Genomic DNA, 15,285 nt, shown 5'->3' with positions numbered 1-15,285 from the left:
TTAGACTTTTATGTTACACACTTTGGCATGTGTTCTACTGTTCTTTCAACTTTATCATAATCATATTATAACCACTCGCATTTATCTTTTAAAGTAGTTTATAATTAGCACACATTAAAATTGAAACCAGTTGGCGCCTTTGACCATTCCTTTAAAGCCACGTGGCTTTGGGGAATTAAAATCAGATTAGATCTTTCTCTCTGTTCATCTCTCTCCCTTCTTCCTCCGCGTCTTCTTCTTCTTCTTCTCGACGAGGCGACGAAGAAGATTCTAATCTAATCTCCTTCGTGTAGTTTTTAGCTCTCTTAAGGGAGGGATTAGCGAAGAGGTGACGCAATTTTCTTCAGGAGGTGTTTTGAATAATTTATAATTTATTTTGTCGGGTTGTTGTGGGGAGAGGAGATTGATTAGAGTTAGGAGGAGAAAGATGATGGGTTTCGAGATCACGGATGAGTTTCTGGGGACATTCGTGCCGATTGTGGTGTATTGGGTGTATTCAGCAATGTACATTTGCTTAGGATCTTTGGATAAATATAGATTGCATTCCAGGATTGACGAGGATGAGAAGAATCTCGTTACCAAATCTACCGTCGTCAAGGGCGTTCTTCTTCAACAGACTCTTCAAGCCATTATCGCCGTTCTTCTCTTCAAGGTTTTCATCCCTTCTCTCTCTATCTCTTCCTTGCAAATCTGTGATGTTGGTTGCAGATTATGATATGTTTAAGGGGGGTTTTCTGATTTCATAGCACTTTATGTTGTCCTGAAGCTGTTGAATCAAAAAGGTTACAAATTTAGGATGATGCAACAGAAAGGGTTTAAATTTTCTGGAGATTAATTTGATAGATAAGAACATGGATCTCCTGTTTCTTGCTGTTTTTGATAGAGGATTTGCTAGCATCTTTTGTTTTCACTTTAGTTTTTTCAAACATTTTGCCTACTTTACCTAGCTAAATAGATCCAGATTTCTGATTTTAAGTTCTTTTGGAGGAATGCTATCATCTTTCTCCTTCATCATCAGTCACATTTGTAAAGTTTTGTTCTTCCAATGTAGATCATTTATAAACAGTCTTGAACTTTTCACTTTACATGTGTTTAGATTCATGATGTTTATCTGTATTGGTTTGTGGTTTACAGCTCTCATGTTCTGGATAATATTTGTTGGAGGGAAATTCATATATTAGCATATCATGATCTGAAATTTTGTTTGAAATTTCGTTTTTTGTGTGTTTATTAGATAACAGGGAGTGATGCAGATGCTGGTATGACACAGCAGTTTTCCGTTTTAGTTCTGGCTAGGCAGTTTATCATCGCTATGCTTGTAATTGACACTTGGCAATACTTCATTCATCGATATATGCACCTCAACAAGTTCTTGTACAAGCACATCCACTCTCAGCACCATCGCCTTGTCGTGCCTTATGCATATGGAGCTCTATACAACCATCCACTAGAAGGTCTTCTCTTGGACACCATTGGTGGTGCTTTGTCTTTCCTCTTCTCTGGTATGTCCCCAAGGACTGCCATCTTTTTCTTCTCCTTCGCTACCATCAAAACAGTAGATGATCATTGTGGACTATGGCTTCCGGGAAATCCATTTCACATCTTCTTCAGTAATAATTCTGCTTACCATGATGTTCACCATCAGCTCTATGGAAGCAAATACAACTTCTCGCAGCCATTCTTTGTCATGTGGGATAGGATTCTCGGTACTTACTTGCCTTATTCACTTGAGAAAAGAGCAAACGGAGGATTTGAAACACGGCCGATAAAAGTATCCAAGGATGAGTAGTTTTTCCTTTCTTTCTTGTGGGGATTCTTATCACTGCTATGCCACATCATCATTTGTTCGTTAGAGAGAACCACTGTAACCTTTGCGTACTTGTAACTGTACATACACTTCCAATCTAATCCTTTTCAATCTGCGGGCATATGTTTCTGTGTAAGCTAGCAGTAAATTCATTTTGTAATAGACTTCAGATCTTCTCTGTTGTTATTATCTGCTTTATGATTTCAGATTTTGAGACCTGTTACTCTGTTACAGTCTCATCTATCTCAATTATTAAGAATTGACATACACATACAGATTACATAGTCATTGCTTATTTTCTATATGCAGAGAGGTTCTTGCTTTTGTTGTTCTTATCCTCTACAAACATGGCAACTTGGTGATATATAGACCAATGAAGTGACTGCTCAATCATTGAAAAAAGTGGACCTTCGAAAGGGATGCTATACCTATCTTCAAGATCCATTGATACTTGACAAGGTTGATGTTTACTTGACAAATTTGGTTTCATTGATGTTAGACTGAAATTTGATATATCATTTTAGTACCTTACTGGATTCAGTGTATCAGATTTACGATTCAAAGGTTGTTTTTTAATTAGATCCAGTGAATACCTTGAAACAGTGTATTACAAATTTACAATCAATCTTTTTTCTCAAAACCTAACATTCTTCCTGAGTTGGTCACAGAGACATATCATCATCAATGACACAATTAAGGTTTTGTCCACGTCTAACTTTATCTCCTTATCATCACATGGTCTTGAGATGAGTTCTCGACCAGAAGATTCTGGATTGGCTTTTAAGACATGTTAGGTGGACGGACACTATCATTGTTTGATTGAGTTTCCTCATTTAAGGCTCTTTTAGGCAACTCGTACGGACTTTGATTAAACCGTTAAATCTAAGCCTAATCAGGTATCTTCTATTCTTGAGACAAGCACATGAAAATGAGGTGGACCAATTGTGTTTTGTGTCTAGTCTACTTGCTGCATTAAAATCTGTCTCCCGAGTCAACATAAGGTTCCAATTCACACCTAAATATGTCACATGGACTTGCATTCTTAGTTATGTCTTATTTGCAGATTAGACACAAGTGTCTAGTCTTCACATGGTGCAGTTCCTGAAAAACTCAGGCGATAATACAGGTGAGTTCTTGGACGGATCACGTTTCATCTTTACTCATTTGTGGTCATCAAAAGCATTTTTTTAGGATTGATTCATGATAAAGATTTTGATTTGCAGTCCTCTATCGACATGCTTCGTTAATAAACCCCGTTAAAGCAAGCTGCACTAATCTCCTTGCAGACTCAATTTGATCAGCATTATAACTTTTAGGTACAAGAACTTTAAGATGATATTAGCAAAACAAATGTTTTTTCACTCAATAGACATTACATGTAAAGAGAACAGAGCTAGGACTTTTGGCATCATTAAGTATACAAGAAAGATGATTGCGTGTGGGAAACCGAACTACTGCTGATCCTCCTTCTTGTTTCAATGCTTGTCGGATTAGCCTCTACTGGGAATCTTGGAACATAAATCGGTGTTCTGTTCATGCTTGTGTAAGAATCACCAGAGACTCTGACAGATTTATGACTCTTGCATCCCAATAATAAACCGCCACTGCTTGATTTACGTCTCTGAGGAGCGGTTTCTCGGTTTGATTTCGCCATGATAGGGATCCGAGGAATCTGAAAAGACCGGTTCTTTTTTACAGGGCTCGTTGCACATTCAGACATTACAGAGAAATCCGCTACACTTGCCGTTACTACGCTCCACTGTATGCTTACCTCACTTGGTGCATAACCATTTGGTGAGTCTGGATCACTGCTTCCTTGCCTTGCAAGAAAGGGCTTTCCCTTCCCTGTTAAGCTCTCAATCTCAAAAAGATCCGTACTTACATCACTCACCCTCCCATCTTCTTCTTCTTCATACTTCACAGAGATTACATGTTCCTCAGCTTTAGCAGAAGCAGAGCTCGAGTATTCCCATGGAAATTTCTTCTGAATGGTTCTCTTTTCGATTAGAGGAGATCCAAATATTTCCAGAGACTTCCTCTGCTCTAACATTGCTTCTTGTTGTTGTTTATGAATCTTCATCTCTGAGCTTAGATTTCCAGAGAAACTCAATTGAGTCTTGATCTTCTTCAGACCAGAGCTTCTTCTCTTCTCGTCGACCACGTCCACTGAATTCCAATTCGAACAAACGCATCTGCAGCCAAGATTAGCGAGAAAGCTCTTCTTGCTATTGACCTTTTGATTGCTAATAATATCCTTCTCCTCCTGGAAGTAACTGTTGCAGGTAGAGTTGTTCTTGATGTTCTTGTTCTTCTCCATATATTTGCTCTGAAGCAACAAGCTCTGGCTATTCCAGCTGGATTCAGACAGAAGACTCGGAGTTCCCGAGGAATTCTTGGAGCTTTGCTTCGGACCAACGAAGATTCTCTCGATTGGAACTTCAGGGACTGACAGAGGAGACGCAAGTCTAGGACTGTGGTCGGAATCCATATCTCCATTAAAGTACTTCTCAGCTCCAAACACACTGATCTCCAAATCTTCAGAATCTTTTTTCTTGTTAATCCCAAGAACATCTGGATTGATGTTCATGTTCATACCACTCATGAGGTTCTTCTGCGTGAGGGCATCTTCCTTCCTTGTCAAGTAAGAAAAAGAAGTAGAAGAAGAAGAAGAGAAAGGACTATGGAGATTGTTGCTGTTACTGTTATTGTTGTTCAGCATGAAATCAAACGATATGTTTGGAGTTGAAGAAGATGAAGTTAAGGTAGTAGCCATTTCTCTTTGTTTTTTGCATTAGTATTTCTTGTGAATGATTTAGATTTTGAGTATATATAGACGAAATGAAGAAGTTACTGAACCTATGTGTCACTTGTTCAATGCGTGTCGTGTCGTGTAGGTTCCATAAGTGGGACAAGATTGCAAATTTGCCAGTAGAACTTTGCTAATGGTCGAAAAAATATTAATATTTTTTTGTCTTGGTTACAAAGGAAAACGAATTTTTTATAAATTGTAAAAGAAAATAAGTGGATATGATTCGCCTAGGGAACAAAATTACAAATTAGAAAACACGAGGGATGTACGTATTTTGCGACATACTGTGACCTTTTTGACAAAGACCTTCCGAGTTGGTCGCTCAAGGCTTTGGGCATATTTTGATATAACTGGGCCTTGATTTAATACGGATCTTTTTTACCCGCCCGTTTTAGTCGGATCTTATCATCTTCCTCAATCTGACAACATTTGTGTGGAAGTTCTCTAAGAAGAACAAGGAAAAATAAAAGTTTTTTCTTTTCTTTTCAGTCGAACAATTCATAATGGTTTCACAGATAATCTCTTGTTTATCTCAATCTTCGTCTCTGTTATGTTTCTCCGATTCACGGAGGATGAGTCTGCAGAAGGCTTATAACCGTGGCGGTTTGAGCCGGTTTTCTCCGGGATTTACTAGCCGCCGGTTATTTACCGTTAACCGGAGGAAATGGAGATCCGCTTGCATTTTCAACTCTGGGAAAGAACCTGGAGGAGATGGAAAGGTTACTGTTTCTCTGACTCTAGCTCATTTAGTTTCATTTGAGGTTTCCGGTCTAATGTTTTCTGAGGCAGCTTAAATTCTATTGAATCCAAGTTCTATCGATTGTGATAAAAGGTTAGATTTTTCAGAAAAGATTTGTAAGCTTTTATTTGGTTGTTTTCTTATAGTTACAAGGAGGTAGCTCAGAGTGGCCGATACTTCAGAGGTGGGAAGTTCCTTGGGGATGGCAGACAGTTTCCTTAACTTCGTTTGCTTGTGCATTAAGGTACTTTCATTGAAAGCTTTCCTGTTGGTTGAATTTAGGGTTGGATTTTGATTCTGTGTTAGGATTAATGTAATCATTGAGTAGATTGTTTTGAAAGATAATCTCTCTGTTTTGTTTAAAGTAGTTAAAGGTTTAGTGACCATCCTCCGTATGAACATATAATCCTCTCAAGTTCTTAACTTTATTGATGTATGGGAGTGAGATTAATTTTGTTCCCAGGCAGTTTTGTTTTGACAGGTTTAACCGAGATGGCAGCCATACCGTTTTTAGGAATTGATCCTGAGAAACTGAGCTTGGACGATAAGGCGGAAATTTTGTTCCTGGATCAAGGGTACCAAACCTACTATTCTTTGTGTATCTTAGTAACATAGTCACAGTCTTAGCTCTTTTTTACCTTGTTAATATACACTGATTATAGAATCTCACTGCTTTAGCCGATTTTACTTTGTAAGTTTAGTTGTTTTTTGAGTTCATAAGTTATTGAAATGCCTTATGTTTAATGACTTTATCTAAATACTTTGCAGCCTAACAACTGCAGTGGTACTTGCTGTCATATTCACTGTTGCCAAAACCTTCGAACCACTTCCTGAAGATATTCTTCGCTATGGTACTTTGCTTTTCTTTCTTAATCAACATTGTCTTGCACGGTTTGTTCTGTTATTGCCATCTCACCTTTTTCAATCTTCAGATTTGAGACAACCCTTCAACCTGCAAAAAGGATGGCTCGTGTGGGGTGGAATCGGTATTGCTGGTGCTGTTGGTGCTATTGCGTTAACAGGTGTTGCTTTATCCTTGTTCAGGACAGAGGCACCCGAGAGGGAGGTTAGGAGGAAGATTCACTACCATATTTTATGTTTTTCTAAAATATCTGATGAATAATAGTAATGAGGCCTAGTGTGATGTTTTCAGGTAGACTCTTTGATGAAGATTCTTCCATTAATTGGATCCTCAAGCATCAGGTACTTCCGCAAAGCAATAGAATTCAGGGATGAGCATTAATACTAGAATTTTAATCACATTATACATGATGATTACAGCACCTTAAGCTTAGTGGGCATAACTGGAATCTTTGCCCCACTTCTTGAGGAGACCGTCTTTCGCGGATTCTTCATGGTCTCTCTTACCAAATGGTAAAACCTCTCGTCTTCTTTTCACTTGGTTCTGGACAACAGCTAACTACATTTTGTTTTTTCGGCATTTCAGGGTCCCAACCCCAATAGCGATTATCATCAGCTCAGCTGCGTTTGCCCTTGCCCATCTCACACCCGGTGAATTCCCACAGCTGTTTATTCTAGGTAAAACATAACCCGAAACAATAGCATTTACATCTTCTCATGGTTATAACATCTGGGGATGGAAAATAAGAACCTTTCTTTTCTTCATTCACTTTAGGAAGTGTTTTGGGATTATCATATGCACAAACCCGGAATCTCATTACCCCGATGGTCATACATGGTATTTGGAACTCAGGAGTTATTTTGCTACTCACTTTTCTTCAGGTTAGTAACTCATTCCTATGATCACTACATTGTTAATAGGACCTATCAACTCTTGACTTATGTTTTTCTTTTCCTTTGTTTTTTGGTAGATCCAAGGGTATGACATTAAGGAACTATTGCAGGCAAACTAGCTTTGCTCTTTGTTCTGTCCGCAGTTACCATCAAAAAGATTCTTTATGTGATTGATTTTAGTAAAGATCTTTTGTATTCGAGAAAAGTATTCATAACTTTAATGAAATTTTGGTTTGATCAAGTTATATGTGATGCCTTAATGCCATCATGACAGTACTGTATTACTGAAGTGATAGAGAAAACAATTTATTTATACACAGATTGCAAACTATGTGTCTCGGCTTTTCCCTGTAAAGTTTTGCTCATCTCCCAATCAAAGTCTTTGTTGAAAAACTTAATGCTACATTACAATTTAGGGAAGATTGGGCAAAATCTTTAAAACTCTTAATTTTACATACACATAATCTTTCTTAGATTCGAATACTTAAAAAAAAAAAAAAAAGGACTGCGCTAAGTTAGGACACTCCTTGTTTGTGAGCCGATTCAGAAGGACCTTCATGTAGATCCTCTGATGATCCTGTTGCTATTGAATCTTGGTTAATAATTTCACACCACATATGGTTCTTCAATGATATCATCAGTAAAGATTGTGTGAATTGCTCTGCAAGAAGTGAATAGAAGAGGTTTGATTCAATTTATGAATCCTCTCTTCTCTCTACTTACTGCAAACTAGTCTTTTAACAGCAATTCATGAATCTTTTCCTGCTGAATTCATTGAAAAGCATATACCTGAAACTTTTTTTTGGTGTAATTTACGGCTCCATTGACAAATAATTAATCACGGCTCTAGGTTGCCGCGAGCTGAGAACCAACGCAAACCGAGTGGCCAGGGCCGCTGCTTCCTGTCTTTGTCTCCGCCGATGCAGGATACTGATGGCTGACGCCATGATGTAGCAAGGAAGAAGAAAACTGGCAGCTCGAAGTAAGAAAAGCTGCAAATAGATTTAAAGATGATTTTGTGGTTAAGAATTAGAACTTTGATGACACTTCCAGTTCCAGTATATATGCTCGGAAAGAAGATGTGGTAACTTGATTTGAACTTACAGAAAGTATTGAAGAAGGATCATCTTCACCATCAGAATAATCTGGTATAGTCAGTGCATGTCGCAATAGAAGAAGAGTCATCAACTGCAAAAAGAGAAGAGGAATATTATAACTTGGTAAGAAGTCAGAAACTGGTTGAAACTTGTTGAGAAGCTCTAGAGACTCACGATTAGAGCAGCTGAGCGGAAAAATGCAGCTCCACTAGTATCTGAAGCTGTGTAATCATCATACTCTGATTCTAAAATCTGGCGTTCAGCTTCTGCGATTGCCAGAAGGCGTGGATCGTTTAAATCCAAACCCGAGATTCTCCATCCTCCACTAAAAATACAGAGAAATAAGTTCAGAACAATAACAAGTCATAAAAACCAAACCTTAAGTGTATGACAGAGTTATATAACTGATCATACCCAATGTCAATAGTAGTATCTTCAGATTGAGGTGGAGGTGGTGGAGAGGTATATCCAGCTTGGTATGGCTGGAATAAGAGAAGTTAAAAGGGTGTTAATTTGAGTCCAATTCTCAATCATCTGAGTAAAAGTCTCACGATTAGATAAGCCATACAGTAGCCAAGTATCTCCACTTTGACTATCTCTCAAACTGCATAAGAAATGAATGATCCTAAACTAGTCACCACAAATGTATTATTATTCAGTTGTTCTGAATAATGATAATCGCATCATATAAAATGCAAAGTCATATCGCCAAAACAAGGCTCAATCAATAACGACTACAACAAGAGGCGTCAAAGTATCAAGAGAAAGCTGTATATACCTGATGACAGATCTCACATATAGTGTTGCCCTTTTCATTGCACCAACGCTGAACACATTTCCTGTGAGCATACTGATTAAAACATAAACTTTTGAGTCAAATACTCTGCTTTCTCGTAGTGTATAAGTATGGTTAATCAAAAATTAAAAATTATACCTTTAGGCTGCCATTGCAAGCACATGGACTCTCAAGATTCTTAATAGCACACTCATCCTGACAAATTCGGCACTCCGCCAAAGAAATCAGTAAATCTTCCTCCTCGGTAGTAACTCCGTCGTGGATATCAATTACATTATTATCCTCCGGCGACTCTGATCTCATACTCTCAGCCTCCGTGAGAACCGGTCGAATCAGTCCATCAACATATACAACCGTGTGATTACTCATCTCTCAGTGTTTTCCAAAACCAACTCCTACTATATCCCTAAACGCAAAAGGATACAAAATTCACAAGTATGAGCTACGAATCCGAGAAAAAATCAAGGAGAAATGGAGAGAGATCGAATCGAGAAAAATTCACCTGAGCTAAAAGAAAGATCGGGAAGGAAATGTTAGCAGAGAGACAAGAGAAAAAAGAAAAAAAAAAAAAAGTGATTTTTTTTGCTCCAAAATATATTTCTCGGGAAGAGATGAGAAACTTTCTTCGCAAAGATTTTTCCCGGAAAATAAGGTAATAGGAAACGCTTTTTATAGCGGGAGAGATAACAACGTCTTAAGAGACTTAACGGCTCCGTTAGTTATTATAGCCGTTGACCAGAGTGTAACGGCTCCTAGTGGCAATCTCAAGTAGTCTTCGTTCCCTTCTTTTTTTTTTTTTCTCTTCTGACAGCATCAATCTATCTCTAGTTAATGTTGTTGTCTTAAGATTTATACTTTGGATTTTAAAAGAAGATTACACAAGTTGTTGTTGTTTGATTACAGTTAAACCGAGTCAATTAACTCCAAATTATACAGCTTTTTCATCATCATATATTATTTTAATCCGGTGATCAATTCAACTCATAAGTTTCATTAGTAGATTTGTATATATAGATTCTACATATTTTGCTTTAAAACAGTCACTTTATATATAATTTTTAAAAAACTATTATTGAGTTTTCCTTTTTTCAGTTCTTTTGTTATATCACATTTTTAAAAATAGATACAGTATTTGAGTATTGCCTGAATACAATAACACTATTGAATTTTTATCATAGGTTAGTTTTATATTAGAATGGATAAGGTAACGGCAAGATACAACTATGCATGAAGAAGTCGATTCATTAGAATAAGTAAACACTTGATCTTTTTCACTAATATAAACATTTGGTTTGAAGAATATATAATAGAACTCGCATCAAGGTTTTTAGAAACATGTATTAACGTGGTTGACCATGAATGGTCATGTACTAATTAGATGTAGTCGTAGTTGTTGCACGGTCTGAAAATTATTGACCGTTGAGTTATTCTTTAAAGGAAATTGTCAAGTGTTCATTCGCTCAATAAGGAAATGATTTAATAAGAAAAGACATGGTCACGTATTCATATGTTTCTGATCTATATCTGACACACAGTTGACCCCAAAAAAAAACTGACACAGTGAATGCAGAAACACTCTCTTATTGTAAATCTATAGTTCTTAACTTCTTATTATGATTTTGTAAGTTTTATAGTAGATTTTATTTTAAGTTTTGCGTTACCACCAAGGCCGTTTATATAACCTTGTAGACCTAGAGCAGGTTTATTCAAAAATCGAAAAATGTGGGTTTACATTCAAAAATGTGAATTTATAAACGTTTACCTAGTTATTTAGAGTTTTATATATTTTTTTACAAATTATATTAACTTTGATATGCAGAACGAACTTTATTAATGCCAGACCTTTATTAGAGTATAATATATATTCTAAGTAGAATTCGGGATAAGAGACTAGTGGTATTTATTTGATATGTTGTTGTATAGACTTGAATTGTTCAAAGAATGTAAAGTCAATTTCTTTTTTAAAAAATTAATATTTAAAATTATAATTGACACTTCAAATAACTCTAAGGTCGCAAAGGTTTCTTAAAATGTCGAAAATGATAACACATACGGCCACGGTGCCACATATCTTACGATATATATTTTACACACACACATACCGCCACTTACTGTGTAGTATTAGCGTTCAATTTATTACGAGTAACGTACCTTATTCCACAATAGGAAACAACGACTATAAAATGTAACGTAGACTATAAAATAACGATACTTTTGCGTCATTAATATCATATCCCGTATACGTATTTGGCTACGTTACTTAAAAGCCAAGCATTTTTCTGGATGTACCACTGTAATCAGAAGTGGGTGTGGCAGTCTTTTGTATAAAAGCCCCCAATGCCCAATCCAGTGGTATGTTTTCTTCTCCTGCTTTACTCGCATACTTGATTCTGCAGACAAAAACCAAACATCGTTTTTTTGTTCATATCTTTGTCCCAAAAACCAAACATAGCATTTATCTAGATGAATCTTGAACTTGAGCAATAACATATATATGTACCTTTCATCGTCAAGAGCAACACCAAGACTATCGTGAAATATGCTGATGAGAAGCAATAACGATGCAAGTATTTGTCTTTAGTGGTTGGGTATTTCTCTTTCAGTTTCGACCATTCTTCTCCACAAAATCTCTTTCCAGCTGGAATCATTTCAGACTAAGAAACGAATAGTCATAAATTGAGATGTTTTCAAAAACAATATTATTGAGAAGAACCCAACAAAAAGTACGTACAATAATACAATGCACTAACGAGAGGAGACAGTCCCACGCAAGGGAAGAAGATAAAACTAAGAAGGACGACATTGTTTTAAACCCAATTTAATTAACGTTATATACAAAATTATGATTTTTCATAATTTTGTATACATCTTGGCTACGTTACTTAAACGAAGCCAAGATGTTTTCTAGATTTACCACCATAATAAGAAGTGGGTGTGACAGTATCTAGGATAAAAGCTCCCAATGCCCAATCTAGTGGTATGTGTTTTGCTCCTGCTTTACTTGCATACGTGATCCTGCAAGCAAACCAAGCATAGTTTTTATGTTTTTGTCGTCCAAATAATTAATGTTCATGAGAGTTATATATATGGAGTAACGTTTACCTTTCATCATCAAGAGCAATACCAAGACTATCGTGAAGCATTGAGATAGTATATGCCGATGAGAAGCAATACCCACGCAAATACTCTTCTTCAGTTGTTGGGTATTCCGATTTCAGTTTTGACCATTCTTCTCCACAATACTTCGTCCCAGCTGGAATCAATTCAGACAACCAACCCTTTTCTTCCAACTCAAAGAACTGATTCAAATTTCAGACACATCAACATATATAAGACCAATCTTTTCAGATATATATAATCTTGATATCATGGGACTCGATCGCTATATATACCTTGGCCGTGTAGTAGAAATTCGATGTAGCCAAAAAGCTTCCTTGAAGATCAGGTGTGAATGTTGATCCAATAGAACAATGCTCATATAGACAGTTGTCTGTACACAAAGTAAGTACCCATAAGAGATCAAGAAAGTCAAGAAGATGAACAATGTTTAGCTATATATACCAGTAAGTACTTGATGATCTTTTTACCTTTTCCTTCTTGCAGAAGTGCAAAGGTAGCTGATCGGCATTTTGAGAAATTACCAGCGGCTTGAATGGAACCTTTCAATTTGCTTTCATCAGCTAAGAATCCGGATGAATAGTTCTGTGAACTTGTGTCGTAGATGTACCCTCTAGGAGTACAAGGGTCTTCAACTATTCCATCCCCTGTAGAGTTTTCAGCTGTTTGGATTGAAACAGTACCATACATATGACATGAGTTTTGATCAGGGAAAAAAGAAGATTATTTCAACTGCCTAAATTCAGAAGTGTAATTATTAACTTTATTTAAAACAAAACCAACCTGAGTTTTGAAGTGATTCCAATAACCTTTTTAGAGCTGTGTCCTGCAAAGACGACAAAAGTTTTTATAAATAGCTTCTTGAAAATTAGTACAAATTAAGGATAGATCTTTTTTTTCTTGGTAGCATTATCTATAAAGGGAAAATACCAAAATAATCAGTGATTAAATAGGGGACACAATCACAAAAAGTCTCAAAACAACTTTTTAAAAGGACGATGAACCAAAGAAACCAAGTACTCGTCAAAATGCTCATCAGGTCCCAAAAAGTTACGTACCTTCCCATAGTGGAGGAAGCTGTGACTGTAGATTGTGTATGAAACGTTTCCGTAGGCTATCGTACGCGAGAACTCAGGTGGCACATGCCCACTTGACACAAATGTCGCCTAAGCCAAAATTGCATAAAAAGTCATCGCTTATAATAGACATCTTACTATAGTTGAGTTTTATACCTAGATGTTGTACTAATCCAGATGCAAAAAAGAAAAAGATTTTGTTGATTTCTAAAAATTGTAAGATGATCTAAACACAATCTTGTATCACGTGACAAAAAAATATTATCTTTCAATTTTAATTTATGATGAAATTTTATCAAATTAAAAAAACGCTGAGTCACATGTTTCTACCATAGTTAACGGAAACGGGATCCATAATTATATTATATACAACATGGCATGACTTAATTTAAGGCTTTTAATATATAGTTGATATTTATATTCTTTGTATAATGTTAATATGTTAGTCCTTTCATAGTTTTGTGCATTAAAAACATCTGAATTTCCAAAAAAAAAAAAAACAATTATATTTTGCATGTTTTTGTCTAGCATCCAACGACCAGATCTACGTTCATTTGTCCCGATAACATATATGAGAGAGAAGAGACCAAAACCTGCGCAGAAGCACCACCGAGTTCAACAATCCCTGTTGTCTCCAATGGATCACTTCCAAGCGAACCAAGTGCGTGATTCGCGATAACCCAAGCATATATACCTTCATCAGATCCTGAATATTTTCCCCCAATAATATTAGCACTTTAAATTCCAAAATCGATCGAATATAAAAGAGTTTGATTCCCAAAAAAACAAGACTAACCAGAAATAACAGTTGCCCATTCGTCTCGAAACATAAAACCAGAAGATCTAAGAACTCTTCTTGTAACATCAAGAATCTGTTCTTGAACAGGCGCTTCAAGCAATCTCATCCCAGCAGTCCCCATTAACCTAATGTCACTCGTCCTCAGCTTTATCTTGGGGATTCTCGTCTTGGCAAACTCCACAAGATTCGTCACTGACACGCTTGCTCCCTCGGGATCATCAGCATACGCTGACAAACCAGGAGTCAACTTCATATCAGCGTAATGCTTCTCCCCGAAATCGAAAACTGGCTCACCGTACTGATCAAACCAGTACGCGAACACATGGACTCGGGTCCCCGAGCTCCCGGCATCGATAAGGACGCTGTACCGGAGCGGGCAAAACAAACTTCCGGAGAGTAGAACTGGATTTGAACTGAAAACATATAATAACCCTAACGTAACAGCTACGGTAGCTATGAGTAGCAGGATCAAGGATTTCGACTTGGGCTTTGTGACCGTGTACGTCGAAGACGGCGATGATTGGTGCTCAGGTAGGATCTTAACCTTGAGAGCATCCATCTCCGGTTCCATCTTTCAACCTGGAATGAGCATAATTAATAAGATCGTTGCGTTAACGTCTAAAGAACCGTAACCAAAACTTAAAAAAAAAAAACACGTAACGCAAAAGCAATAAACGTAGTGCGAATAACGCAAGAAAAAACAAACTGAAAAAAACGTAACCAATCTCACTGTTTCGGAGTTAAAAATTGCCGTTCGAAGACCTACAACTTAAGTAATGGATCTCTACACCTACTCAATAGAATAAATAGTAGGAACTTGGACAGATCAATGATTTGGAGATATATATAAGATATTTGAGGAAAACATTTAAGATATATAAGATGTATGATATTTTAAAAAAAAAAATGATTTGGAGATAAGAAATTTGTGAAATTAGTATTCAATATACTAGTACTAAAATATAAAACGTGTGTAACACAAAAGGACACAAATTAAATAAAAAACAAACATCACTGCCCGTGGCCAATTTATTAATACCGGCCGTGTATATCGTAGTTTCACGTATGGTTCCATGACTCCCATCAAGAGTTGATTTCTCGGTCTAGTCATGCATGTTGCTTCTCCATGCCATATTACAAAACCATCATAATCGAATAATGCATCATCAGTTGATATTTTATTTTCTCTATACCTTAAAACTAATAGTACATACGTCTTCACACATAAGACGGACATGGAATGAATTTTTTAAAATCGGTATGTAATCTTAAAGTTGATTAACTATTTAT

The 15,285-nt window shown here is 36.6% G+C and overlaps 5 protein-coding genes across 8 annotated transcripts; 2 read left to right on the top strand and 3 right to left on the bottom strand.

The window, feature by feature from the left end:
- The first annotated feature begins 201 nt into the window (after window positions 1-201).
- LOC17897638 (sphinganine C4-monooxygenase 2) lies at window positions 202-2,074 on the top strand. The gene is made up of 2 exons (XM_006304056.2): window positions 202-652; window positions 1,235-2,074. Exons 1-2 carry the CDS (start codon window positions 428-430, stop codon window positions 1,787-1,789), a joined length of 780 nt encoding a protein of 259 aa, XP_006304118.1. The 5' UTR covers window positions 202-427; the 3' UTR covers window positions 1,790-2,074.
- Window positions 2,075-3,140: 1,066 nt separating this feature from the next.
- Window positions 3,141-4,626, bottom strand: LOC17896710 (protein PHYTOCHROME KINASE SUBSTRATE 2). Its single transcript, XM_006307417.2, has one exon. It carries the CDS (start codon window positions 4,578-4,580, stop codon window positions 3,219-3,221), a length of 1,362 nt encoding a protein of 453 aa, XP_006307479.1. The 5' UTR covers window positions 4,581-4,626; the 3' UTR covers window positions 3,141-3,218.
- Window positions 4,627-5,073: 447 nt separating this feature from the next.
- LOC17898876 lies at window positions 5,074-7,355 on the top strand. Of its 2 annotated transcripts, XM_006305956.2 has the most exons (10): window positions 5,074-5,335; window positions 5,502-5,599; window positions 5,823-5,930; window positions 6,124-6,206; window positions 6,288-6,421; window positions 6,509-6,558; window positions 6,637-6,729; window positions 6,803-6,894; window positions 6,992-7,098; window positions 7,188-7,355. In XM_006305956.2, the coding sequence occupies exons 1-10, from the start codon at window positions 5,120-5,122 to the stop codon at window positions 7,227-7,229; spliced, it is 1,023 nt and encodes a 340-aa protein (XP_006306018.2). In that variant the 5' UTR covers window positions 5,074-5,119; the 3' UTR covers window positions 7,230-7,355. The 2 variants fall into 2 exon arrangements, with proteins under 2 accessions (XP_006306018.2, XP_023645311.1); XM_023789543.1 differs by lacking the exon at window positions 5,074-5,335 and having other exon boundaries at window positions 5,509-5,599; window positions 5,819-5,930.
- Window positions 7,356-7,508: 153 nt separating this feature from the next.
- LOC17898734 lies at window positions 7,509-9,614 on the bottom strand. 2 transcript variants are annotated; one of them, XM_006306265.2, is made up of 8 exons: window positions 9,506-9,614; window positions 9,142-9,409; window positions 8,986-9,057; window positions 8,622-8,689; window positions 8,382-8,532; window positions 8,215-8,298; window positions 7,900-8,102; window positions 7,509-7,771 (listed from the first exon to the last, which is right to left on the bottom strand). In XM_006306265.2, the coding sequence occupies exons 2-7, from the start codon at window positions 9,370-9,372 to the stop codon at window positions 7,923-7,925; spliced, it is 786 nt and encodes a 261-aa protein (XP_006306327.1). In that variant the 5' UTR covers window positions 9,373-9,409; window positions 9,506-9,614; the 3' UTR covers window positions 7,509-7,771; window positions 7,900-7,922. The 2 variants fall into 2 exon arrangements, with proteins under 2 accessions (XP_006306327.1, XP_023645312.1); XM_023789544.1 differs by having other exon boundaries at window positions 7,509-8,102.
- Window positions 9,615-11,102: 1,488 nt separating this feature from the next.
- Window positions 11,103-14,755, bottom strand: LOC17898743 (probable apyrase 3). 2 transcript variants are annotated; one of them, XM_023790269.1, is made up of 9 exons: window positions 14,717-14,755; window positions 13,993-14,574; window positions 13,790-13,902; window positions 13,179-13,286; window positions 12,904-12,946; window positions 12,591-12,782; window positions 12,396-12,493; window positions 12,106-12,302; window positions 11,103-11,393 (listed from the first exon to the last, which is right to left on the bottom strand). In XM_023790269.1, exons 2-9 carry the CDS (start codon window positions 14,564-14,566, stop codon window positions 11,264-11,266), a joined length of 1,455 nt encoding a protein of 484 aa, XP_023646037.1. In that variant the 5' UTR covers window positions 14,567-14,574; window positions 14,717-14,755; the 3' UTR covers window positions 11,103-11,263. The 2 variants fall into 2 exon arrangements, with proteins under 2 accessions (XP_023646037.1, XP_006307363.1); XM_006307301.2 differs by lacking the exon at window positions 11,103-11,393 and adding an exon at window positions 11,686-12,018.
- Window positions 14,756-15,285: the final 530 nt, after the last annotated feature.

This window comes from Capsella rubella, unplaced genomic scaffold (genome assembly GCF_000375325.1).
Source record: "Capsella rubella cultivar Monte Gargano unplaced genomic scaffold, Caprub1_0 scaffold_1, whole genome shotgun sequence".
NCBI classification, from domain to species: domain Eukaryota; kingdom Viridiplantae; phylum Streptophyta; class Magnoliopsida; order Brassicales; family Brassicaceae; genus Capsella; species Capsella rubella.
The sequence above is the reverse complement of the archived record's forward strand: the minus strand, read 5'-3'. Positions and strand labels throughout refer to the sequence as shown.

Excerpts from the sequence above, each read along its gene's own strand:
- LOC17898734 (XM_023789544.1), bottom strand. The coding sequence starts at position 9,372 with ATGAGTAATCACACGGTTGTATATGTTGATGGACTGATTCGACCGGTT. Across the intron at positions 9,058-9,141 it reads CTTGCAATGGCAGCCTAAAG|TATGCTCACAGGAAATGTGT; the intron begins GTATAATTTTTA and ends TGTTTTAATCAG. Across the intron at positions 8,533-8,621 it reads GATACTACTATTGACATTGG|TGGAGGATGGAGAATCTCGG; the intron begins GTATGATCAGTT and ends CTGTATTTTTAG.
- LOC17898743 (XM_006307301.2), bottom strand. The coding sequence starts at position 14,566 with ATGGAACCGGAGATGGATGCTCTCAAGGTTAAGATCCTACCTGAGCAC. Across the intron at positions 12,783-12,903 it reads GGAATCACTTCAAAACTCAG|CTGAAAACTCTACAGGGGAT; the intron begins GTTGGTTTTGTT and ends CAATCCAAACAG. Across the intron at positions 12,019-12,105 it reads ATTGCTCTTGATGATGAAAG|GATCACGTATGCAAGTAAAG; the intron begins GTAAACGTTACT and ends GTTTGCTTGCAG.
- LOC17897638 (XM_006304056.2), top strand. The coding sequence starts at position 428 with ATGATGGGTTTCGAGATCACGGATGAGTTTCTGGGGACATTCGTGCCG. Across the intron at positions 653-1,234 it reads TCGCCGTTCTTCTCTTCAAG|ATAACAGGGAGTGATGCAGA; the intron begins GTTTTCATCCCT and ends TGTGTTTATTAG.
- LOC17896710 (XM_006307417.2), bottom strand. The coding sequence starts at position 4,580 with ATGGCTACTACCTTAACTTCATCTTCTTCAACTCCAAACATATCGTTT.
- LOC17898876 (XM_006305956.2), top strand. The coding sequence starts at position 5,120 with ATGGTTTCACAGATAATCTCTTGTTTATCTCAATCTTCGTCTCTGTTA. Across the intron at positions 6,559-6,636 it reads ATTGGATCCTCAAGCATCAG|CACCTTAAGCTTAGTGGGCA; the intron begins GTACTTCCGCAA and ends TGATGATTACAG. Across the intron at positions 6,895-6,991 it reads CCCACAGCTGTTTATTCTAG|GAAGTGTTTTGGGATTATCA; the intron begins GTAAAACATAAC and ends CATTCACTTTAG.